This window comes from Polyodon spathula, chromosome 3 (genome assembly GCF_017654505.1).
Source record: "Polyodon spathula isolate WHYD16114869_AA chromosome 3, ASM1765450v1, whole genome shotgun sequence".
Classification (NCBI taxonomy): domain Eukaryota; kingdom Metazoa; phylum Chordata; class Actinopteri; order Acipenseriformes; family Polyodontidae; genus Polyodon; species Polyodon spathula.
The window spans coordinates 82,191,137-82,217,687 of NC_054536.1; the positions used below are offsets into that span (position 1 = coordinate 82,191,137).

General features: G+C 36.8%; 1 protein-coding gene across 8 annotated transcripts in view; it reads left to right on the forward strand.

Moving 5' to 3' along the window:
* Positions 1-26,551, forward strand: part of LOC121313495 (zinc finger protein 521-like) — a 189,937-nt gene that overhangs the window by 16,434 nt on the left and 146,952 nt on the right. For 3 of the 8 annotated variants that reach the window (XM_041246115.1, XM_041246117.1, XM_041246119.1), the window contains exons 2-3: positions 4,932-4,991; positions 13,387-13,575. Coding sequence is in view for 3 of the 8 variants with exons in the window: in XM_041246119.1 (XP_041102053.1) it covers positions 4,932-4,991; positions 13,387-13,575 (249 nt within the window). In the remaining 5 variants the exon portion in view is untranslated. The remainder of the gene's footprint in view (positions 1-4,931; positions 4,992-13,386; positions 13,576-26,551) is intronic. The other 5 variants (XM_041246116.1, XM_041246122.1, XM_041246120.1 and 2 more) reach the window with 3 other exon arrangements.

The following is a 26,551-nucleotide window of genomic DNA, read 5'->3' on the forward strand; positions in this document are numbered from 1 at the left end:
AGGTGTGTTTCGGGTTATTATCTTGCTGAAGAATGAAGGACTACCCAACTAGCCATAATCCTGATGGAATGGCATGCCTCTGAAGTATGCTATGATAGCCATGCTGGTTGAGCTTGCCATGGACTTGGTAAAGATCACCAACTCTGTCACCAGCAAAGCAACCCCAGACCTGACACTGCCTCCTCCATGCTTCACAGTGGGAACCACACATGCAGAACTCATGCGCTCACCCTCTCTGTGTCTTACAAATACTCGGCGGTTGGACCCAAATATTTCAAATTTTGACTCATCGGTCCATAAGACCGACTTCCACTCCTCAAACGTCCAGTTTCTGTGTTTTTTGGCCCAGGCAAGTCTCTTCCTCTTATTCTGCACTCTTAACAATGGTTTCTTTTTAGCAATTCTTCCAGTTAGGCCAGCTTCACGCAATCTCCTCTGAACAGTTGATGTTGAAACATCGGTACTTCTCGTAGAATTTAGCTGAGCTTGTATTTCAGGGGCAGTTAATCGCTGGTTTCGCAGACTTGTGACTTGAATGAACTTGTTCTCTGATTCTGAGATCACCCTTGGCCTGCCTGACCTTGTTCAGTCCTCATGAGTGCCAGTTTCTTCATTTGATGGTCTTGGCCACAGCAGTTACAGACACTTGCAAAGTTCTTGCGATTTGTCTTAAAGATTGACCTTCATTTCTAATAAGTAATTACAGAATGTCTTTTTTCTTTGCTTAACTGAGCATATTTTGCAATTGTCTGCTCCCTTACATTCAGGAATAACAAACTTGTGCCTATGCTACCTATATTTATAGTAATCATGGACCCTCATCTGTTAAAAATAATTGGTGACAAAAGGTTAATTAGGTAACGTGCTAGTTAACTCAGAGAACATCTAACAAAGGCACTTTTATACTTAGGCCAGTGTTCTAACATCGTGATACACACATTTCAGACTTTTAACTGACTTGGGCTTCAGACTGAAATCCCCTTGCTTTGGATGCCCATTTCATTGAAATTGACAAGATTTACATTTTCATTTAAAAATGTAATTTTTGAATGCAATTCACTTATGATTATCAGCTTATATAAGTGCACATATCATATAATGAAATATTAAGTGTTTATAGACAAGTTTATACAGTTAAAAGCATAGATAATCATGAAAAACCTGGTTTCAAGCAGGTGTACTCAAACTGTTGATTGGTATTGTGTGTGTATGTATGTGTGTGTGTGTGTGTGTGTGTGTGTATATATATATGTATATATATATATATATATATATATATATATATATATATATATATATACACACACACACACACACAAAAACATGCTATATTTAATACTGGAGCAATACATCGATAGCTGCCGTCTTTCAAAGTACCATGCAGGATATTGTAAACATCCGGTTCACACACCTTATAAACGACCACGTTCACTTGAAAACTGCATTGTGAAAACAAACGGACTCGGTCCTGGAAAAAGATGGAGAAGGACAAAAAAAAAAACTTTAGTTTGCATCCAAACGAACTTGGTCCCTTTGCTCGAAGAAAAGTGTGAACAGCAAGCACATTGATACATTGTTTCAAACGAAACTAACCAAACCGAGTCCGTTTGAAACAGACCCAGTGTGAATGCAGCCTAAAAGTTCAATATTGAGTCCAGGAGTTAGTTAAGTGGTTGATTGATTTGATATGCAATCTATGTGATTTGATATGCACTATTTTATGTGCAACAATACAAGAGGGCAGTTGTAACAGCGGATGAGTTTGTACTGTCACTTAAAATATCGCTCACACTGATAGTCCTTGTTTCCTGTGTAATTTCTTGTTGTAATTTGACTGGTATCTACAGTACATGCAGTCACAGACAAAAGTATTTGGGCAGTTAAAAAAAACAAAAAAAGAGAAAAAACACAAAAAGTGATTTCTATAATTTCTAATTGTTCTATTGAAAGATATAAATTAAAGTAGAGATTCAGCTTTATAATAAACAACAAATGATTATATAACATGCATAAAATGAAAAATAACATGAAAAAAATTCCTATGAAACCCATTCGTTGCTGATTATTGACAATTATCATGATTGAAAACCAGCACCTAATGGTAATTATAGAATAAATAAATACATAATCATCAGTGCTGAAAAATAAATTGGAAATTTGTGATTTAAAAAAACAGCAAAAATGGTTAGACTAAAGAGTACGACAACAATCTCAAAATGGCAGTGATACAACTGAACAAAAAAGGAGAAAATAGCAGAAAGACTCGGTTTATCAAAAAGCACTGTGTGGGCTATTATTGACAAACACAGGAGAACAGGAACTACTGCAACTTGTTCCGGGTGTGGAAGACCAAGAAAGATTTCTTCAATCTGGAAGAGGAATCGTTCAAGCAGCCCAGCAAAATCACTGGATTACTGCAAAAGATTTGACACCAGAATTCAGAGAAGATGGTCAAGAAATTCACGAGCGAACAATTCAACAATACCTTAACAAGGTGAATGTCCGTGGGTGAAAACCAAGATGCAAATCTTTGTTGAAAACAATACACAAAAGAAAGCGATTGGAGTTTTCCACTGAATGACTTGAAGAAGCCTGGTGAAGAGAAGAATTTAAAGAGAAGTTCATCATGTCCAGCGTTAAACATGGTGGAGGTTGTGTAATGGTATGGGCTTGTTTTTCTTCCTCAAGCACTGACTACCTTTGTATTGTAGAATGATGAAGGATTGCTGCAAAATATCAATATACTTTGCATTCTCATTTGCTACCCAGTGCTAGAAGGTTTATTGGATGGAAGTTTGTATTCCAGCAGGATAATGACTCTAAGCATTCTACGAAGTCTACAAAGCTCTAATGTCACTGGGGGCACTAGGACTCCAAAGAGGACAAACCAATATGTTGTGAATCACAGTTTACCTTTTGGGACTCCATCAGTTGTCTTGATTGTTTGGTTAGTCACTGAAAATTCTTGCTCCTCTATCCGTTCATGAAGTTACAGCCGCATTTACGACCAGCACACTTCCACCTGAGAGAGGCATCCTCTATCTGGCACATCCTCCGGTGGTCCAGGTGTTGCAGTGACTGCTGGAGTCCTTCAGTACTGTGTGACCTGCTGCATAGTGACTGCACTCTCACCTTCCCCCTGGACTTCAGACTTCACACGGCGTTCAAACTGTTCCACTCTCTACTACTGCCAGTTAGTAAGTTGCCAAGTTTTGTAGGATAAGAATATATTAACACCTATAATCAGCATTTTTGGATAATAACATATCAGCAACTTATTACTCTTTTAATCTGAATGTCGCCAACGTCTGGTGGACACCTATGCCAGATGCCTGCTCACTGCACGAGTTCTTCTCTCTGGCTAGCACTCAGGTGCATCACACATGTCTCACTTTTTCCTTGGAAGGGGAGGGGGTTGGGGATAGTTTTGATGGTTAATGTTTTCAAAGAAAATTCATGGTCATTTTTCAAGTGACCCCCATTTCCAGTCATAATTGGACTTTTATGTAACACAAAAAGCCAATTATTGGTAACAATTTTGTATACAAGTTAACAATTATAACACATTCATGAACAACCTTTTTAATACATAAATAACCATAAAACAGTGTCGTGTCACCCCAAAAATATTTTATTCTCCCTTAAAACTTAGGAGGAAACGACTGTAGTGCTTGGACACATCAACAATGAAAGCAGAATAGATGCATTCCAGGTTATACATGGCCTTTGCTACCATTAACATTCATGTTCAGTCAGAGTCAGAATTGTTGATCTGTAATTATGTGACTGGAGAGTCCCCATTTCATCAGCTCTTGTAGCGTTTTGGTGGCATAGCCCTCATTAATAAGATACCTCATCTATCAGCTTTGACACGAGGGTCTGTGGGACACAGCCTTATTAGTCTATACACATACACATGCTATTATTTCAGGAAGTGGCACATCCATTACACACCTACCTGATTCGCTTTGTTAGAGACATAAATACAGATACATGACAAAAAGTGTAGCCACTCCCTGACATTCGTACCATATCCCTTTTTGACAATCAGAAGGCATGTTTCTAAGTGCAGGCATCCATCTTGCCCTTTGTGGGTCAGTGGAATGACTGTCATCACAGAATTTTGAGCCACTTTTCTTGATTACATAGAGATCCATTAAGAACCTTAACATATTGGATAGAATGTACTGCATCATTCAGTCTTTATATTTTATTCTGTATATGGGCACTGCTCCGTGTTGGAGATTTAATGTTGAAAGTAAAATAACGTCTGTATTTGAACATCAGGAACTTTTGTGACAAAGTGATGGATTTCCTTGGGGCGCTTTCTTTGCCACTGATGCACAGAAGACGGAAAAACATGCAGCAGGCGGGGACCAACTCTTAAGAAGAAAATGAGATATGAATTTGTGTTCTCAGTTATTGACATACTTATTGAATTTGTCACCATTCTGAGCATCTGGCAGCATGATTTAGTGCTGTACTGATATCGTGTTGTGGTATGAATTTTTCCAATCATCTGTTTCTGAGAATAACAATCTGTGAATCTGTCAGATATCCTCTAAAATGGTTTTCAGTTTTATAATTACAGTTTACCATTTGGAGTACTGTCATGGTCTGAATACAATATGGAGTATTGGTCTACAGACAGCTGCTAATATTTTGCAGAGGTGTTGCTTTTTTTCAGAATAATATGCCAGTGTAGTCGTTTTAGTTTGGGTTGGTATTAACTTGAATGCCAGATCCTGCGGGTGTGAAATAGACTGCATTTCCTTTTTGGAACTGGAGCATAGTAAACCAGTTGCATTGTCCTCAAGTATAGTAACCAATTTGTCAGTCTCAAGTTGACGTTCATACGCAAAGCTGATTCAGCCAGTATTTTTCCTCTTCCTTGCCTAATAACTTCTTTCATCCTCTTTCTTTCATGGCAGTAGAAGAGAATGAGACGGAGGACCAGCGTTATACTGTGGGGCAGACAGCCACTCCAAGCGGTAATGTAATATTCTTTAATTAGGCATCATTTATCATTTCAAAGCAGGTTTCTGATTTGTATTATCACACAAGATTGTGGATACATTAAAACCCTGTTGATATGAAATTCCTGCAGCACAGAAAAAGAAATGTTCACAGTAACATTTTTATTAAGCAATTAACACTGTATTTTGAAAAAAGAAATATATACGAAATGTACCTTTCTTCACAGTTTAGTTAAATATATAATTAGAAGGTATCTACAATAAATATGTCTGAATTATTTGTTCTTGTTGATTGGTAGTATTGTTGCATTGTGTTAGTGAATGAATATTCAGCCTTTTAATAATTACAAGCAATATCATTTGATAGCGATCATTTGTCATTAAAACCATATTGCTGTTGCGGTTATTCATATTTAGCACACCAACATTAGTGTTTTTCTGGTCATTTCATTCGGTACATACACTTCTTGAAATGAGCAGGGCCTCTACATAAGCCATTACTACCACTGCCCTTTCCAAAGATCTAAGTAGCACTGTTTTGTCTAAAAATAGCTGATTTAGACTCCGGTATAATTATGCCGTGCTCTGTGTGCTTGCACAATTCTTTTGGGAGTTGTATTTTCTCAACAGTACTACATTCCAGTCCATGCATCTGTCACCAGTGCACAGTAGGACTACACTGCAGCACCCAAAGTGCACTGCTAAAAAGACAGTGCTGCCTCATAGCCATGGGCACATCCTAGTTTGAGTTTGGAAACAGAAATACCCCACCCTGTTACATTTATCCTCAAGCAGTGGTATTGCCAATGCAAGCTTATTTTTTAACAGAAATGACAGATGCTTGTGTGAGGGGAATATCTCGTCTGACAAAATGAATTGAATGAACTAATCATGCAATAACCAGATATCAGGTGTAACCGCTTGTAGAATGGATCAATGGATCCAAAAAAGGTAATGCTTTTCCTTCATGTGTTATGTCTTTCACCCTGTAGTAATGTGTGGTCTGAAAAGATGTTTGTTGTTGTTTGTTTTAGTTTTTAGTTTGTGTGTCAGAAATGTATACTCAGTTAAACTGTTATGGATACACAGAGTAACCCGACTAGTAAATACACAATTAAAACGTAAATAGTATTAAAACGTAATTGTTCACAATTCTAAAATGTAAATCAAATGTCTTATTTTTTCTGGAACTTTTTTTTTTCATTTCAAGCACTGTAAAAATAAAATTAAAACCAAACACAACATACAGAGAATGTTACACTAGTATGGATACAAATATTGTGTGATTTATCACTTTTCTAAAATCTTGCGTTCTGTATTTATTGAAATAAATGTTATTTATCACAACTGTGCTAGCCAGTTGAATGTCTTACAGACTTCTTGTGAGCTTTCACTGAGACCCAGCACAGTAGATGTAACCATTATAGATAAGACCTGGTGCTAATGCACGTATTTTGTAAAAGGGTTAGATCTTTCTTATAGTTTTTTTTTAAACCTAGTATGGATTACTTTGCTCAGAAGCTGTGGGCTGCATGCTCAGTGCTGTGGAAGTAAAGTATTAATAAGCTCTGGGGAAGCACAGAGGATGCACTTCCATAAATACGGCACCCATTGTAGACAGTCTGAATCTTATGGATTTTTCTGATCCATCAGAGGTTTGCAACTGCTGTCATCGTAACCAGGAAGATTTAGCATAGCTTGATGGGCCTGTTCCTCGGAGACTCTCTGTCATCCAGCAAACTGTTGCTAATAGGAGGGACTGATCACAACTTCCACGTCATGATATTTCAGCCCCGGCTATCGGGCTGCCTCCAGAATCAATGCCAGCTCAGGGCAAACGGCTCTTCTGAGAAAACTTGCAGCATCTAATTTGTGATTTTGAGCGCATCCCTTGATTTTCTGATTTCCCCTAAGTATCACAATCTAAGACATTTTTAATGTTTTTTGTTATTTTTCAACCTCATAGTGGACATGACATGCATGTATACACACATACATTTCTGTCAATACAGTGTATGCATATATGTATATGTATCTCTGTATGTATTTTTGTTTATGAATGCGTGTTTGTATTTATGCATGTTTTTCCAATAAACTATGATAATAAATTCCAGTTAGAAATGTGGTTTGTTTTATTCAAGCAATTGCTGATTGGCATTTCATACAGTAGGTCCAATTTAAACCTGCAGCTGCAGAATGTATGCATTAAAAACATTGAAAAAATGCAAGTACCTTAAGAATGTATAGTAAAGCAAAATATTAAGTTCTTGGGGAAGAAAGAAGGTAAGGGGTGCTCATGGAAGATATACAACCATACTGCCCAAGGTGCGTGATCACAGCCCATTTAGCTCCCAAACTCCCCAAGCAGGTCAGTTGTAGCAGACTACAGTGTGCAGATATTTTTGTATTGGGGAAAGTCTTCTCTTGACTAGCAAAGTAAACTCTGGATCCTAGCATCCTTTTTGCTGTGTTACTTAAAGTAGCGCATTCCAGTAAAATATGGCATGTATTGTCTTTTTCTATGTCAGTCTTCATATTCTAGCTCATCAAGTTCCTGCACACATTACTTTATGTACCTGTGTACTTAATGTAAATATCTTTAATATACATTTTTTTCCATTTCCTTTTAAGTGTGAGTTACGTCGTCAATTTCCAGGCTTTATAAGATGCAACTAGCTGAGAATGCTTCAGTTCCTTTGCTAAATTTTCCACAACTGCATACTGTTACAAAAATGTATTCATTCTATTCCTGCATACAGAAAGAGCTGAAAACCTGGGACCACAAACCTATCTATAAATACAATATGATTAAGACTTGAAATGCAGTAATTATTTTAATAATTACTATAAAAGTTTTAGTTTCCTATCTTGTGTTGTATTGGTAAAAAGGGCATTATTGCATTTACTGATCTTCTTTTATTCATCACAATTGTATGGTGATTATTGCATTGCAAGAGTTTTTGAGAATTCTGTGTGCAGCATACTAATAAGAAATTATTGGAACGCATACCAGTATACTCCTTTCAATGTTTTTTTCAATCAATTATAAAAACTCAACACAATAAAATCTCCCTATTATGTTAACGTATCCATTGACTTTACTGATTACCTCCTGAATTTTTATTTTTTATTTTTTTACTCTGATATAATGTTTATGTTGTTATATACAATGTAGGCATTGCAAATAGTTTTGGATCAGAGTTTATGACCGAATAGATGAAAACAAGTGACGGCGAATGAAATACAGGAATCAAATAGTTCTGAGAATTTACTTCACAGCTCACATTTTTTTGAATGAGAAAAGTATAAGAGGTAATTTTATATCAAGGAAGAAAGTAAGAGTGAGTATGCCAGAACACAGGCGGGCTGGAATCACAATGTGTTCATCACAGCCCAGACATTTAATGAGGCAGTTGTTTTTCAGTGGATGCTGTTAGGAGTCAAAAGCTACAGTTTCAGTTTACCACTGTGCGCTGCCTGTACATAATTAGAACCACATGATTCTTTTTTTTTTTTTAATCCTTACAGTGCCAGTTGTGTTCTAAGGATTTTGTGAAAGTGGGTGTCAGGTTCACTAAAATAGAATGGACTGTACTCCCTCGCACAAAGACATCTTAAGCACATCTAAATTCAGAAATGATGCAGTTAAAACAGAGGGAGAGGAAATCTAGGCAGGCAGGTTCAAATGGTTAATGCACTGTATATTGAAAGAAAGGGAGCTTTTTTTAGTTCATTGATTCTGTAGTTGACTGTATTATTAATTTCCTTTGGTCCTCAACTGCAGTTATCCAGTTGTAAGAGTCTTTGTTAGATATTCTCCTATGATGCTTGTGCTTTGAAGAGGGGGCCCGAAGCCTGCTTCTGATTTGGCTTGCTTTAATTTTTACGATGGTTGAGAATCGTATCCTGTTTCTGTTGTACACTTACTATTGATCTCATGATATGCACATATTTATGTTTTCTTTGTGATTGACCAGTGTTTTCTTGTTATCAGTAATATAGTACAGCACAACTGCTGAAAACTTTAGAGATAATAAAGTTATCTAATATAGAGATAATATTATCAAACTTGGAAAATAAACTAAACACAATTAGAGTAGTTGTGAGATTTGACATGAGACCTTATTTTTATTATGGCATTTTACAGACTTTCAGATTAAAAAGAACAACAAAAAAAACCCAGATATTCAGCTGTTTTTGATGATTATTGTCATAACCTTGGCCACAAAAATGTAGTTTTGTCGTCATTTAGATAATTGATTAAAATACAAAAGACTCAAACTAAATTCAGTGTACACTGTTCTATATGCGTATGCTTTCAAGGACATTTTTTAAAGTTTACGAGAACATAGGAATCCAACGCAACTGCAAAACAAGATAGAGTTAAAGCTGGACTTTAGTTTCAACCCTTTATTCAGTTTTGAATTGGGACCTTGCTCTGCAGTCTGTGTGAGCTACTGGAAAGCTGACACAAAGGTGAAAAAAAAAATACTTCAATCCCAGTATGTCAAAGACTAGAAGTGTATATGCAGCAGATCCAGCATTTTTATTTTAAGAATTCCAGTTTGTCTGAAATTTTAATATTCACAGTTGTACTCTTTACCTTTCATTGCAATGTTAGAAAAGTAAATCTTAGTTTTAAAGCAAGTGAAATAGCCATCTCTGCCCAGCAGTAGCTCATTGGCTACCATCTAAAAGATCAAAACGGCATGACTAGGCATTCAGTCACCTTGAAATAGTGGGAATTAAAAACATGCTGGGCATTCTAATGCTACCTTAGGTAAGGTAGTCCAAGGTTAGTTAATCTTCTCTGTAGAGTTTAAGGTAAAGTTTTGAAGGAGTAACTCCAAGCAATGCTTTCGAGATGAGCAAAGACAGAAACAGAATCATGTTTTTAATATCTGTAGGAGTCTGGGAGACAACTGAGAGAAGAGAGCTTGTTCTGGGTTAGCTTTAAAGAATAGACCTTGAATTTGAGCTTTTTCAAAGGTAACATTTCTTCACAAAGATTTCTGAGTTGCCAAGTTTATAAATGTGTCTATCCATGAAACCCAGTAGACACAGTCTCAAAACATCATAGTGCATAAATTTTTTTTTTCCATGAGAATGATTCCTGTCGTCTTGTATTCCTATATTCCAACTTTAAGATCAATTGGAATTCAGCTGGAATGAGTTGAGAAAATCAAAGTGAGTAGAACTTGGTAGCCCAAATAATAGTTTGAAGTATTGAGCTACCCGTTGCTGCTTACTGTGCTTTTTTAAGGTTTTGTGCCTTAATCCGTTGGAAGCAGTACAGAAATTTGTATTGCTGGCATTGCTGTTTTCCGATAGGAGCTAACTTAGAAATGCATTAAGTTTCCTCATTTTCATGCTGCTTTATGGTGAGGTGCAGGGTGGCTCTCTAGGAGCTGAGGAACTGGCAGGCATTGGCTGTAGGGGGGCTTGTGGTTACCGGAGCTGTCCTCTCACTGCAGGAGACCCCATGGGGAGAAGCAGGGATTGCTCTGTCAGGGAGCCTATAGAGAAGAAGGACCAGGAAAAACATAAATTAAAAAACTATAAATATTAAATACCAGGGATTTTAATGACAAGGAAAAAAGGAACGCGTGACATTTCTCTTCTCATTCTTAAAAGCCCCAAGATTTTGCTGTTCATCTTTTAAGTTTTCATATTTTTTTCAGTGCTACAGGTAATAGCACCTAATCTGAGCTTTAGACTCAAATTATTTGCTGCACACAGGAAACAATGCAGGGTCAGGAGGTGTCCTCTTAGCTGTAACACAGTCGGTATGTGGTGCGTATAAGTGAAAATAAAACCTGGAAGACATGAAGATAAACAGGAAAACAATAAGAGACGTGTGAGAATGTTGTTTATGTTATCAATATTATGAATCCGTGTTTATTATTACCCAGCATAGCAGAATAACATTCAGTCAATCCAAATCCACACCTCAGAGGTTGCATAAAACACACAAGTACAAATAACACAGTTAAGTCATACTTTTGTACCAAACAGCATACATATCAAGAGCTAAACTCTTCTTTATTTTACCTTACAGAAAGTAACTAAGGTTGGTCAGGTCTGGCTACACGTTTATTGATTTCATTTTTAAATACTTGAATATATTTGTGGGGACTTCTCATTGACTCGCCTATATTTTTATTTACTATTTCTAACGCCAGTCAGACAAAACTCCACACATTGTGAAAGTCAACAACAAACTAAATATTTTGGCACTTTTTTTTTTTTTTAAAGGCATATTTAGTTCTTAAAAAATTGGGTTTACAATGTCTTTTTTTCAGGAGTTATTATCTTTGTGGTGACATTTTCTCAAATTTTGTCTGCACCTTGATAGTAATACCTGCCCCCACGCGTGCACACACACACACACACATACATGCACATTAGTCCTGTCTGATTTTTCTTGTTTATCCTTGGAAGTCCCAGGCAGTGTGTAATATTGGTATAATTTAAAATCTGCATCTGATATTTGCCAAATATCTGGTAATTTGAGATATAGCTTTAAGGTATTTCTGTATGGAATTTTTAAGTCATTTTTCAGTGAGATTGTGAAGGGAGTGGAAATGGTTCTAAGGCTAATGAAAAGGTAGGCTATATTTAATAAAGAGCTATCTTTTATATTCACAAGCTTAGAATGCAGAGCACCAGTGCACTGAACCACTAAACCAGGCAGAGTGGAATCAACAATGCTCCCTTATGCACCTGATGGATTACCATCCAAGACCCAGAAGTACAAGAACTGTGCTTTAATATTGAGTGCTAATCCTATCGACTGTGCAGCATTATCCTGCAGCCGTATACAGTATTGTGGATTCCAAATTTGCAATATTGAACATGTAATACAAATTGTGGTTTAAAATGCGTATGTTACATTCTGGACCAGATCAGATTAGTCTTAAAATATCTCAAGACTGAGTTCGCTGCTGTGAAGCATTATTCCACAAGTGAGCTTAAAACTCCCTGATCGTTTTTGGTGTCCATTGGCAGTGCTGTATTCGAGAAGTTGCTGGAGATTTAATTACATTCCAGCAAGTTTAGCTTTCACAGATATTGCTGAGGATTTTAAGGGCAGCTCGTCTCTTGTACCTATTAACTTTTATTTGTAATCAAGTCAGATCTGGAGTCTTTCCCAGAACTTGACTGAACCATTGATGATGTGTAATTCACTCGAGCTGTTCAGCAGAGGTTTGGAGCAAAGATTTAATATTTGTGAGTTATCTTGATGTTTCAGGCTGACATTGGTAACTGTAAATGCAGTTGAAGTAGCATCACCAGGAATTACGCAAAAAGAACCTGTATGGTGGAATCAATCTATTAAAGAAACAGAATAAAACATCTAGGAGAATTGGTAAAGAAAAAAAAGGTAGATCAGTACAGGTAGTTGTACTTTATGTAAGACTTATCAAAGGTGGTAATTTATTGTAGTTGGCTGAATAAAGTCAATGTTTGTAAAAGAGCCTCAAGTTCAGCATGGCATCAACATCAATGACTTAGATGTAAAATAAAAGCATTATATTTAATTAGCTCTAGTACAATTTTCACTGCTTTGCAAACCCTTGTTAAATTAACATTTTCTTAATATGTATGTCAAGCTTGTCTCTGACAAGGGTCACACCCACTTCTCTCCTGAGAAAATGTGCAGCTGCTGTGTGCTGGTGGAGTAGAGGGAAGCTCTTACTGTTAATACTCACTTAAGAACTTCCCACCACAACCTCCCACTCTCCCTTACCATGAGCGAGGGACAAAACAGGGTGTGACCTGCAATAGAGCTAAAAATCTTGGGTGGCCCAATTATTTTTTTCTTGCAGCGTAATGCATGTTCTCAGTTTTTTTGCATCCTGGTTGGGCTGAGGGACATGCTGAGATAAAAGTAGCTTCTTCTAAAAGGTCAACAAGCAGAGTGGAATGTTTTCTACATTGGTGTGTGCGCATGAAAACAACAGGAAATCATATGCAGTCAAACCTGCTTATAACCAGAACCCAAAATACTTGATCTATACCATGCTAGACATATTAGAAAGAAGCATGTCTGAAGCATCCCCATGTCTCTATATTTGGTAGCCTTCAGGTTTCATTGAATAGTGAGGTGGTATTCGGTACAGGTGGGCTTTGATGTGGTTTTGACTGGTTAGTTAGTCCATTAGTTAATTACAGCTGTGTTACAAAGTTGTTATTCTGAAAACCTCCACAGCTGAGAATTTTGGACCTTCTAGTTTCTGAACCATCATGATGTGTTCAGCTTAGCACTGCCCTTACTGACAACTGTAATGTGTTATTGAGGAATCAGTGCTTTTCAATGAGAGATGGTTTGGGAGGGGCATCATGTTATTCTAATTTCCAATTCTTTTTTGGATGTCTTTATTTTATGCTCTCTCTGCAAATCTTTCAGATCCAGATTGTAAACTAGGAAAGAAAGCGGAGGATGGCGAAGAAGGTGATTTAACGAAGAGGCTTATTTCTCTGGAGGAGGGGGAGGAGATAGAGGAGGAAGCTCTGCACAGCTGTGACAGCTGCCTCCAGGTGTTTGAGTCACTGAGCGATCTCACTGAACACAAGATTAATCAATGCCAGCTGACAGGTAAATAATACTTAGCACTCTGGAGCTCCTAGTGCTGGATCTTGTTTTAAATGTTTTCTGATGGCTCTGATTTTTCTGCCTAATAAAAACATTATTATATTTCTTAATTAGGTAGAAGAGCAACTTCATTTTCAGTGGCTTTTTCTTTGTTAAATAACACAGAGTGTCTCTAGAAATGTTGCTCTGTTTAACAAGGAAAACCTTTGGCAGGATGTGGAATTGGATCACCTGATTTTATGTAGCTAAAAATAAGCTACGAGTTGTGGCAGCAGCTAAAAAAAAAAAAAAAACAATAAAAAAACTGTTGCCACTGTGACAATAAAGGGCTGAAATTGGCGCTTTGCTGTAAAAGGCCAAACCACTGCAAGCCATTCAAAGTTTTTGGCAGAGTTGGTCTTTTTTGATAATGCAAGGCCTTTCCAAGTCCATTTATCACTTTCTGGAGCCAAAATGGCAACACCAGAAGCTGCTTTAGTGACAAAATGAACACTGGTTTTGAAGCTGCGTTTTATTGATTAAAAAGTAAAATGTCACAAATGTTGTTTAACTCATCTATATAAAAGCAGCACGAAAACTGGTTGATTTTGGCAAGATCCCCAAATCTGCGACTTTTTTAAATTCCATATTGTTTGGAACGAGTAAGTCCCATAACTGTACGACCAGAAGAATCGTATCTCGAGTTTTGTGTGTATTTTTAGTCTGATCTTGCTGCTCCACAGTATAAAATGTTCATTTTTGCTCGGGGAACACTTCCATTTAGATTTAATTTGCCGATATTCAATTTAATTGCAGTGTAAAGCGATTCAGATGCCCACACCATCACATATCACAGCAGCCAGTCATTATATTGTGAAAGAATAGGTGCATTAATTTCCACTCATAACATCAATAGGGAAGTCAACAAGTATATGGCAGTAACTGGCTGTGGCTGATTTAGTTCACGTTTTCTTCTTTGAGTGCTTGTTAAACGTGTTCTCATTGCTGGAACAGGGAGAATCATTATTTCATACCTTCTTAATATGATCCGATTTTTTGTTTTGCCACATTTTTGTTGCTTTCCTCCGTTTGAAAAACACAGAGCATTGTTTTTGTTTTAATTTCCTGTGTCCGTCATGGAATTCGGCACTTAAGAGATCTTTACTAATATTGCAATGGCCCTTCCCTTTGAATGCTGGAAACAGCAACACAGTTCAAGAATATTTATCAACCTCATATCAAGCTAGCTTTCAGTGGATGCAATCGTGATGGATTATATATAATATGTGTTCTCAAACAGGAAACACTTGTCCCAACACATATTGTACAAGATTGGATGTTTTATTTGAAATAAAAAGGGAATAATTTACATGAATGTCTAGCTGTCTATTATTATTATTATTATTATTATTATTATTATTATTATTATTATTATTATTATTATTATTACCACTGCTTAACCAAATATTTTAATAGCATATATTCACAGCTTGTTTGCAGAATATTTTAATGTCATTTCAGGAACATTGAGTTTCATGGTATATTTCTCTAACGTGTTACCAAACAATATAAATAATAATATTACTATCAATTTTGGCAGTTGCTTACTAGTGCATCATACTAACTCTAACTCTAAGCTATGAGGTTATTTGGTAATATTGTAAAGTAATTAATGTTCTTTCATTGTGTTCCACATTATTATTTAAAGAATGGACAAAATTTTACTTACAAACTATATATATATATTATATATATATTATATATAATATATATATATATATATATATATATATATATATATATATATATATATATATATATATAATTCCTGGTTTGATATGTAAACTCCTGGTGATATACCTTACAGAAGTACAGTACATACATTTCACATTTTGGAATTTTACTTTAATCTAGAAAAACACTTATCCAAGTGTTATTAAACTTGGTTAGGACATTCTATAGAACAAGGTACTGTTTGTATCAGAATATGGGGATATAAGAGATACCTATCCATCTTACTTGTGTGACTTTAGAAATGTACATATAGCTAGAAAAATACTTTTCCATTCGCTGTAATAAAACTTAATGTCACAAATATATATTTATATATACAGTATACAAGGTGGATGTATAACAAATTGGCCTTTACTGCAGCAGCAGGGGTGCATGTAAATAGCATATTTGTGTGTGTTTTTTTCTGATGTTTTTATAAATTGCTTTTTTCTATAAATATTGCTAGTGGTTATCACAGTTACTTATGTAAATCATTTAATGTTAACATTCCACATATAGCCTTTTAATACCGGTGAAAGTGCCTGATAAACTACTGGCAGCTGATGAAGTCATTTAACTAGAATCACAATCAAACTCTGAATGCCTTTTAAATTGCCCAATATGAAAAGAACAGTTCAGTTGGAGATTTCCATTAAGGTGTCATGCTGAAGCCCCATGTTAACATTTCCGATGGACTATTTCTTTGAATTATTGTGGACTTTTTTTTGTCATGTTGGCATTTCCCGGTAAAATCATATTCATTTAAACAGGTCTACATCTGAAACTCCTGCTTAGCCGATTTAAGTGTGCTAGTTGCTAAAGCACCATGGTGTTTTGAAAATGGATCTCCAATTAAAATAATTTTACTGTCAGACTTTACGCCTGGTTAGGTACGTTTAAAGGAGGCACATATTGTCAACCATTACATTCTGCAAATTGTAGAACAATCTATTTGTTTTGCTGCAAGACAATTTTGTTTTTGCTTCAAAATGTTATTGTAGTAGCAGTAGTAATAATAATAATAATAATAATAATAATAATAATAATAATAATAATTGCATAGATTATAGACTAGTTAGTCGGAAAAGCCACCGAGCTGAATACCATAAATGAGGATGGTTGAATAACTTAGGTTTGGTTGACACAGCTATCCTCATGAATCTAAATTAAACAACTGAAATTACAAACCCTGCTTTAGCAACTCCGAGTAATTTGGAATAGTGTGGTACATCCAGTCATTCTGTCATTGGATTTGTAGGAATACAGAATAGATTCCAAAATGAGATCCGATTTTAAAATCAGGAGCATGGAATATGAAAACGTTATTTGGTGCCAAGTCAGCATTTGCGATATAAACATGCAATGAACAAACATGTAGCTGAGATGGCTAGTTAAAAAGTAGAAGTGACAGACTAAAATTAAGACACCCAGCTTAATAAAAAGACGTTCTTTCCCTTTTCCTCAAACACAATAAAAACCCCTTCACCCAACGAAAAGCAAACACATGGTAACTATGGCAACACGTTTGTGTCTATACTGAATGCTAGTAAGAAACTGTACGGTAGCCACTATTCTTATTTTATTGCGTTTCCCTTTGCCATTAAGATGCTACTGTTAGTATAAAACAGCTTTTCTACATGATCTCTCATTTTGTATGCATTCACTAGGTAGATCCAATATACAGTATGTATATGTGTATGTGTTTCTCCCAATCTGTCAAGGGTAACACCTCCCATCTGCTTCTGAAAAAAAAAAAATTAGAAGTGCAGCTCATCAAAGAAAGTGATGTATTGATTAGCTGGTGGCCACAATGCAATTGGTGCTATTGATCCCAGTAATGTGGGACAGTGGGCAGCCAAGTGCCAGAGAGAAGCTTCTGGAAATCTCCACCGGAGCTTGCTCTGAGATAGACGAGGAGGGGGACTGGACACAAGAGACTATATGCCCTACGCTTTTAGCATGCCTTTGGATCAAGTTTTAGTGTAACGATCAACATCCTGCTGCTGAGGATAGAGGGTCTATGAGACTAGAAAGTGAGGGGGTATATCGATGAATTGACAAACAAGCAGCATAGAAACTGATACAAACACAATATTGCAGAATCTGATTTTTCTCTTAAAAGCCTTGCATTAACAGGCTTTTAGGTCATTTGTATAACTGATTCATCCAATTAAGTTTAACTGGCATTAGAAAATCTGGTGCTAAAAAAAATCTGCTTTTTTTTTACATTAGAACATTGTTGCTCTGTGGGAAATTACACTGGAAGAGGCATTCCCTTGAGCCACACCTATTCTTTCAGTGTCCTTCATCTTCCGAAATCAAGAGCCTCACGAGGCCTCTGGGATCTGTTATTTGAACCCTATGTGGCTTGACCTTCCAAATAAGTGCATTTTGCTGTTTCGCTGCTTGCTGTCCAGACTAAACAAACATATCCCTAATATACTGTAGAGTGGTAGAAAGTCCACTTTTTCTTCCTGGTCAGATTGGTTTGCGAGATCCGTGGTTTGCAGAGCGTTTAGAATGTTAGCCATTTCTGATGCCTCACTGGCCGTCTTGCTGCCCCCTGGACTGTGGCTACAGACTGTATAAAGAGCAAGTATTGACAGCACATACTGCATGACAGCCAGCATCCTCCAGCCTCCTTTCCCAGTTGGTTTCGCTGAGTTTATATCCACAAGGTATAGCAGGTATAGAAATGAGGGAAATATATAAAGTGATGCCGATCACTCCAGCAGCCCTAGTTTTCCACAGCACGTGATGTAAACAACATCCAGTGTTGTCAGTTCTTGGCACATTTAAGAGCGAGCCTGCAATGAGAGCTTCAGGTTTCATTTGGCAACAGTTTTTCAAATATAATATTCATATTCATACACACCGTGAAAACAAACAGTGTTTTTAATTGTTTTCTGGGAAGTTTATGGCGATAATGTGCCACCTGTCTGCAGTAGCATGTCAGGAATCTTGGAAGTGTTCCATTATGCCTAAAATATAAATTTGTAGCGGCCAGCTACATGCGGCGCTGCAGCTGCGAGTATTTCCTTTGGCTTTGTCATTCCCTGGGATATTACCAGTACAGAATAGTTCTTCGTTTGCTTTACCTGTGTGGATGTTATTGGAACACCAGCTAAGGCTAAGTTAGTGTTAGCTACATTAGTGCCAGTGCCTTTTTGAGTCATAAGTAGATGTACCCCATAGGACATTGCATCCTTTCTCTGACGCTTCATGTCTTATATTAAGCACTGTATAAACTATTTGTTGGGCTTTGACAACGTTACCTGGTTGTTCTCTCCACACAGATTTGTTGATGGAAATAGGGGTGGGGGTGTTCTGGATATATACATTGCTTAGAATGCAGCTTTACGTACTAATCTAAATTGTCCTGCATTATAAGTTGTCTAGACAGTTTTTGCCTCTGATACACCATTCCCCGTTTTTTTACTTTCCTATGGAAGGGCCTCGACATCATTAGCAGCTCTCGACGAAACGCCATGCTGTGTTTCAGTGCCTATGTTAGCTGTGTCTGTATCCTTCCTCAGCAGGAGATATCTGGGCCTGACCAACTAACACATTTCACTGTGGTAATTTTGTTGCTAACCAAATAGGTTTCTCCCACCCACTGGACCAGCAGAATGATCCCTGGTGAGGAATGAAAATCACTGCCTTCCAATTCAAAGGCTCCTGTGATTAGCAGTAGTGTATTCGGCTAATAAGATTTCTTTTCATAGGATTTCAGTTGCCAACAGACATCTTACTCAACAAATGCTTGTTATTTATTTTCCTGCACATTTTTTTTCTTCTAAACTTTACTCTAAAATGATTGAAATCTTGAAGTCTCCAGTGTGCCCTGGTGTCATGTGCAATATCACTTTCCACTGCATCTCCTATGTCTGCTCTTTGTTCCCATCCTAACAGGCAATAATGCTTGCGTCTTTTCGACGAGAGCATAGGAGTGAGATATTTAATCTTAATCAGTCTGTGTCTGCCTGTTTGGGTTGCAGTACGTGCAAGCTATCTCTTTCTCATGAAAAATAATTATTCAACAGAAATCACTTCAGTGTTTGTGACACAAGTGACATTGATATACCTACAGCCAAAGCACCATTGTATGATGAACGGTTCTCATAAATCTGTGACTGACTGTGCATCGACTGCCCTACATACTGTAAGCACCTTGCACATGTTCCAGTGTAAAAAAATGAGTCTTTCAGGTGCAGATGTTTTCAACATTTAATTTAGTGGCATTTCTCCTGTATGTTGGGCGTTTCTACTGTATTTTTAAACAGGTTATTAAAACCAAGGATTACATTTAGAGTTACTGGTAATATCATTTTGAAGATGGTAAACAAAAAGTGTCCGGCAGATGCTGTTTTTTCAGGACTGTTGTAGAGCAGCTACCACAATTTAATTTGCAGCTGTCTGCAACTTATATTTTTTTTGCAACTTGATGAAGTGAAAGCAGCTAATAAGGGAGTCATGGTTAGAGTAATGAGAGGTCTTCTCTGAAGACAAACTTGAAGCCTGCCAGTAATCCATTTCTTACATTGTGAGGAGCTGAGGTGCTATTAATGCCAGTCAGGTTATGTGTATGGATTCAGGAAAATTCTTTATTCCTCACTGATTACTGACAGTTATTGTACCTAGGAATTGGGTAACGCTTTCTGAAGTAAGCAATTATGGAAATGTTTACTTCACTGGCTGCATGTAAATGTGCACTGATAATGTACTACACTTTTACCTTGGAGGTATTTAATTCTCTTTAGGGCCACAGAAATCAATTTTTTTTTCTTTGAAAAGTGCTATCATGTAGCAGAATAATGATGAAATGTGTTGCAGAGCAATACTAACAGAATTAGGAAAACACATTTTAGGTTGGAGTCTTATTCAAACAATGTGCCAGTGATGTTTTTTTTTCTCTTTTTAACAAGAGCTAGCGACCTGGTTATAAATAAGAAAGGGAGCAAGAAAAACACATTTGAGATAGGAACATCACACACTAAAATTGACATTTAAAAATTCATTGTTACATACAGTATTTATGGAAATTGTTACACATTTAATAACAGCTATATAATAATTTCCTGTCAAAGTCTAATTCATGTAAAAGAAAGGCAATTCTGGTCTTGTTTTTTATTTTTCATTTTGCGTCAACGACGTAGCTTCTTGGTAACGCTCATGGCCTTCGACTGCGGAAACGAGTGACCGAAGCACCTCATAACGACTTGTGGCAGACAGGCCTCCATACAGGCCTCAAAATTACCTTTTGAGAATGTAAACAAACAACGTGTAAATAAAATAATCCACAAGGTTAGCTTTCTTATGAAGTACAATTCACAGACTGTAAGACTTATATTTTACTATACAATTGACTGTGGGTCAGTGAAATGTTCAATAAATATATTTGTTTTGCTTTTTAAAACACCACTACGTTATTGAAATAATTAATATCTAAGTAGCAATTTACATAATATTATTGTTTTTATTTTGATGACTGCAAATATAAACATTCAGTTGCTGTACTGAATTGTGCAAAGGAGTTATTTGCTGTGCTAAAAAAGTTATGCACCATATTAATATATACAGTAGAGTAGAACTTTACGTGGTTACAGTAATTGTCCCTCTCAAAATGCACAGCAATCAAAATCAATAATAATGTTCACTTACACATGTTTTATTTAGCTTTGACTCTAGATTTATCTTGGACTTGACATGACTGTTAGATTGACTTTACAATCTTTCATCATCCAAGTTTTGAATTGTTAACAAAATATCGTAAACCACTGACAAATGGTACTTGAATGGATTTAAAAAGTAATCGTTAACAGAGCTAACTAAAATCAAGTTGTACATCTCACATCACTTCTGTATTAACCTATTTTATTTTAGCTTATCAAGTACCCAAATAAGTTCAAGAACGTATCATCTTTGCTTTACTGAACATTCCTTTCCAAAACCATACTTGGACAATAGTTCCAGCTGCATTGGCTTTTACAAATTCATTGTATTAATTCAAATGTAAAAGAAAAGTATTAAACACTGCCGCTTGCATCAATTAAAAAAAAATAAAAATAAACTATCCAGTAAACAGAACATTAGTGTTGCAAATGGTGCAGTACAATTAATTACATTAATTTTGCTTTGTTAATCACAGCCATAACCATACGTATACTTTACAAGCGTACCACTGCGTTACCCTAACATCACTGACATGTTGAACAAGTTACAGTATATATTAAAGCAGGAGTTCCCAAAGTTTTGGTGAGGGGGGGGCCAATTCCCGGAGGTTGTATGGGATGGGGGGCCGCACAAGAAAATGTACCACTCAAGAAACCAAAATATGTCCCAAATCATACCTTTTTTTTATTTCCTATACATTTTTGTATTTAAATTATTACTACCACTGTAACACCAGCAGCTTTGAAATGTATTTGTATTTTATCCTGTGTCTTGGTGCCACAACATGCTTAGGTTTGAGCACCAATATCATGCTGTCACATCTTACATTATCCTGGTCACAACATTTAAAGAAGATAATACAGAAATAGGTACTCTTCAAACTATACCAATTAAACTATTTTGTGGGTCATTCTTCAGTAGTGAGGCAGAATGTATCTTGTACAACTAACCACTTTACTGAGAGCTGAGTATATGTACAATGAACTCTGCTTAATTCAAATCTCATACAAATAGTTTGAGCTGTGCAAAATTCGAATTAAAGAAATTATGTAAATTGTCCCATGGTGTGGACATTTAGAGCTATTTCCATAGTAAATGCGCAAAAATAAAACACAGACGCTACTGTATTTTACCTTGATGTTTTTATTGATTTTTTCTTTCTGAAATCAACTAAATAATCACACATTTCTCTTTAAAGTGCAGCATTAATTATTCATAAATTATCTGCCATTACATTGGCGCTTTTTATGCAATTACATACGATTGCTACATAACATCCTACTAGCTACTGTAGACTTACTCAGAAACACTGTACAAAAAAGAAATGTAACAGTAACAATTTTAAACTGTAGCCGGTACTGTTACTGCAGTAGTACTTTCCCCAACAAAAGATCCAAGTTGAACACCAAAACTACAACAGCGTTTTTTCTTAGGAGGTTCCATGTTTTTTTTTTCCTTTAGCACGGCAAATCTACTGTGCACTATAGGCGCCATTTATTTTTTTAAAGGGGTTTTTTTAATATATGACAGTACATATATGACCGTAACAACTTAATAAAATTGGTTTGGGGGGGCCGCACCAAACGTCCTCGCGGGCCGCAGTTTGGGAACCCCTGTATTAAAGTCTTTCAATGTACTCCATTCAAACAAAATGTTTTCTACATCGGGCCATAAATACGTTCCTCCCAGCTCGTTTTTTGTTTCGCCATATTCAAGTTGGTCTTTGTTATGCCTCTAGTCACATACTGTTTTTTCAGCGTTGCGATTGCCATCCATTTCAGCAAATTCAACAACATGCAATTTCAAACCTGTTGTGTAGCATTTTCACTTTATCCAGTCTCAAAGACAGATGTCTGCATTATTACACCGTGTAACAATTTTTTTTTTTTTTTTTTTTTTTTTTGGTTCCTGGGGAGTAAGTGTTATTTCCTAATTGCTTATGCCTCAAAAGTATAGAAAATGGCTATTATTCCCCACAATTTTTGCTTTTGTGACCAGGACAGTGATTTTTTGAAATTTACCTATTTTCCTGAACATTCCAGATAGATTCAGTGCTGAGTAAACTTGGAGTGACTTCTAGAACTTTCTAGAACTTTCTGGTAATATAAATAGTAGTATAAATACAGGGGCCTTAAGCCCACCAGTTCAGTTTAGTTCCAGCTGCCTAAGTGGATACATATCTGCATTTTTCTGAGATGGCATCATGAGGCTGCAATGGTGGCATTCCTGATGGGTCTCCAAGGTGGTTTTACCAAGTTTCCTTGCAATCTTTGCCTTTGGGACAGCAGGGACACCAAGGCGCACTACCACAGGCGCGCAACTGGACACAGTGGACCCCCGGAAGGTGCTGATGCCACCACTGCACATCAAATTGGGCTTTATGAAACAATTTTTCAGAGCTCTAGATAAGGAGTCGGCAGCCTTCAAGTACCTTCAAGACTTCTTCCCTAAGCTGTCTGAGGCAAAGGTCAAAGCCGGTGTCTTCGTCGGACCACAGATAAAGAAGATCCTGGAGTGCAATGAATTCCCCAAGAAGCTCACTAGTAAGGAGAAAGCGGCTTGGAACAGCTTTGTCGCAGTGGTTCGGGGCTTCCTGGGCAATCACAAGGCCGAAAACTATGTGGAGCTGGTTGAGACTCTGGTGAAGAACTACGGCACAATGGGCTGTGGGATGTCCCTCAAAGTCCATATCCTTGATGCTCATCTTGATAAATTCAAGGATAACATGGAAGCGTACTCGGAGGAGCAAGGCGAGTGCTTCCACCAGGATATACTGGACTTTGAACGCCGCTACCAAGGACAGCATAACAAGAACATGATGGGAGACTACATTTGGGGGCTGATTCGTGACAGTGATTTGCAATATAATCGTAAATCTCGAAAAACTACTCACTTCTGAATCTTTTGTAGTCATTTTTGTATTACTTTAGTATAAATACAAGTTAATTTGGATTCATATGTTGTTTGTTTCTGACTTTATGTGAACGAAAAGACACAAATTCGCCTGTTTTCTCATTGGAAATAGGTAAATTTCAAAATATCACTGTCCAGGTCACAAAAGCAAAGTTTGTGGGGAATAATAGCCATTTTCTATACTTTTGAGGCATAAGCAATTAAGAAATAACACTTACTACCCAGGAACAAAAATTGTGTTACATAGTGTTATAGCATTGCAGTTACAACAAACGGAAGAATTGATAAGTTTACTCGGCTTTCTAAGCAATAGCTGTTTGCTACAGATCCCAGGGGCGGGTGCAGCCTGAATGTTGACAATTCAAGACTCGGGAGAGTGGGAATAAGGAAATGGTAGAGATTGACAGTTGTTGTGTTAACAGCGAGGCTGTATAGCTGTGACGTTTTCATATTCTGAAGATTGGTAACTTTAACAACTGTTTTTTTTAACTTCACATACTCGTGTCTGGGTCGAGAGGAGGTCAATCTGAAAGCTTGCATTTAACATTCAAAATGATTAAGTGTATTGAGAGTAACAAATGTAAACTTTTAATTAGAACAGTGGCTTTGTGTTTCTATTTCGCAACATGACCTGAATGCCGTAGAGCCTGAAAAATAATCGGGTTGTTGACAGTTAAGTTTGTGTGAGCCATAATAACCATGGTTGTGGTACTGTAATCCAGTTGTGGCACTGGTACACTAGTTTAATATTAGACACACCAGTGCATGCGTCACACTGGTTTTAGTCGGACCCCCCTTTTAAGAGCCCCCCCCCCCCCCCCCCCAAAATGCCCTGACATTTACAACAGTTTTTATGGTAAATTTAATTAAAATGATTCATTATTTATTCCCTGAACTGTAATGGCAAATCAATTCAAATGCTTCTATAGGCTGGTAGCAGAAGCTCCAATAACCTTAGCCCCTCTGGCAGCCTTGATATTAATTTGCCCTGGGGCACAGGCATACTGCACATTAACCAGTGTCAAATTAAAATGAACTGGTCCTGTACTGTACAGATAACAATGGTAGATTGCAAACCTCTGTAGCTGATGCAGTTCTGTTTTTAATAAGGGGCTGAACATTTTGGGCATGCTACAGTAGTTGTGGCATTAGGAAACCACCTTCTACTTTTTTCTTCTCTTTGCACCCTCAAAGGCATTCATAATGAGCTGCCATTTCATCCATGCCAATTCAAAAGAGGGAGACAAAAGAAAAGCTTTCACCTACTCCCATGTAGCATCTTTTTTTTTTATTAGATCAACACATTTGGCATATTCTGCATCACTGTTTAAAATGGTTCATTCCGCAATGGAAGGCAGCTTTTTAAATACAATTTGAGTTATTTTATATAGTTCCCTGTGCATGTAATCTCAAAACACAGAAATACATTTAATGCTGTTGAAGTATAATAAATATAAATTACTGGAGGGAGTGCGTGGTCTAATATTATATCACCAGGGTATAGTACATCTTAAGGTGTTGAAGTATTTGTTTAGTCTTTTTTTACTGTTTTTCAGAGACATCATATTTAATTAAATAATGTCTTGCAGATTAGACATAAAATAGAAAAGTACAATTTAATGGCCATGACAATGAAATATAGTGATTTTAAGAGGATTTACCAAGAGCTTTTGTTTAAAACAAATAAACAAAAAAAAGTTATGACTTTCAAATAGTGAGACAACCTTGAGTATTTATTAATGCAGGAATTTAATAAGAAATAATACAGCGTTTAAAGCTAAAGGAAATTGTCCACCCTGAAGCTGCTGGTTTCGTGATAGAATAGAGCGGGCATGTTTGCATGGAAAATGAGTCACAGGAAGAGGAACTGACCCAGCTGCGATGTTTTGGCATTTATTAGACAGGCCAAAAACAGTTTAGTCGTCGTCGTCTTACCTCCTCCTTGCAGTAGTTTGGAGCTTGTTGCTATTTTTTTGTTAAGGATGGGGTTGGAAATGCAAAGGGAGCAGCCGGACAAACCATTTATTATCCCTGCTGCACAGACCTTCAAGATGTTTTGACCACAGTTTGTACCACCCTGACTGTTGCCCCCAGTTGAATTGTTAAAGTCTAATCTATTGTCACTTAGAAATTGTACCAGTGTACACAAATAATGACCAATTATTTGTACCCCCAGTGGAATGAATATTTGTTCCCATCCGCGAACATTTGTTACCCCCTAAATGCGTGTTTTTTGTTTTATCCTGTTTTTACATAGATTATGCATGTATAATGCTAGTAAATGGGAGGATGTTGTCGCATATTATTGTAGTTGAGTCTGGTCAGAGTTTAGGGCTAGGGTTGGGGTTAGGGAAAGTGGTCTTAAAATTAAGGTTTAAGTTGAAAGTACATGGATAAAGACTTATATGCAAGGAAAGATTACTTTGTTACAAAAATATAAGAGGATACACATTTCAGAATTGGTTCATTTGTTCCTGGGAAAAGAAATATATATTCTCTGACACTGGTAGTAATTACAAACATACAGTACCTGCACCAACAGACATTTGATCAGTGTGTTTCATTGCCTCAAAGCAATCCTTATACAAAGCCTAACATGTTAGTACTATATATACTGTAGATTGAGAAGGAAAGTTAAGAT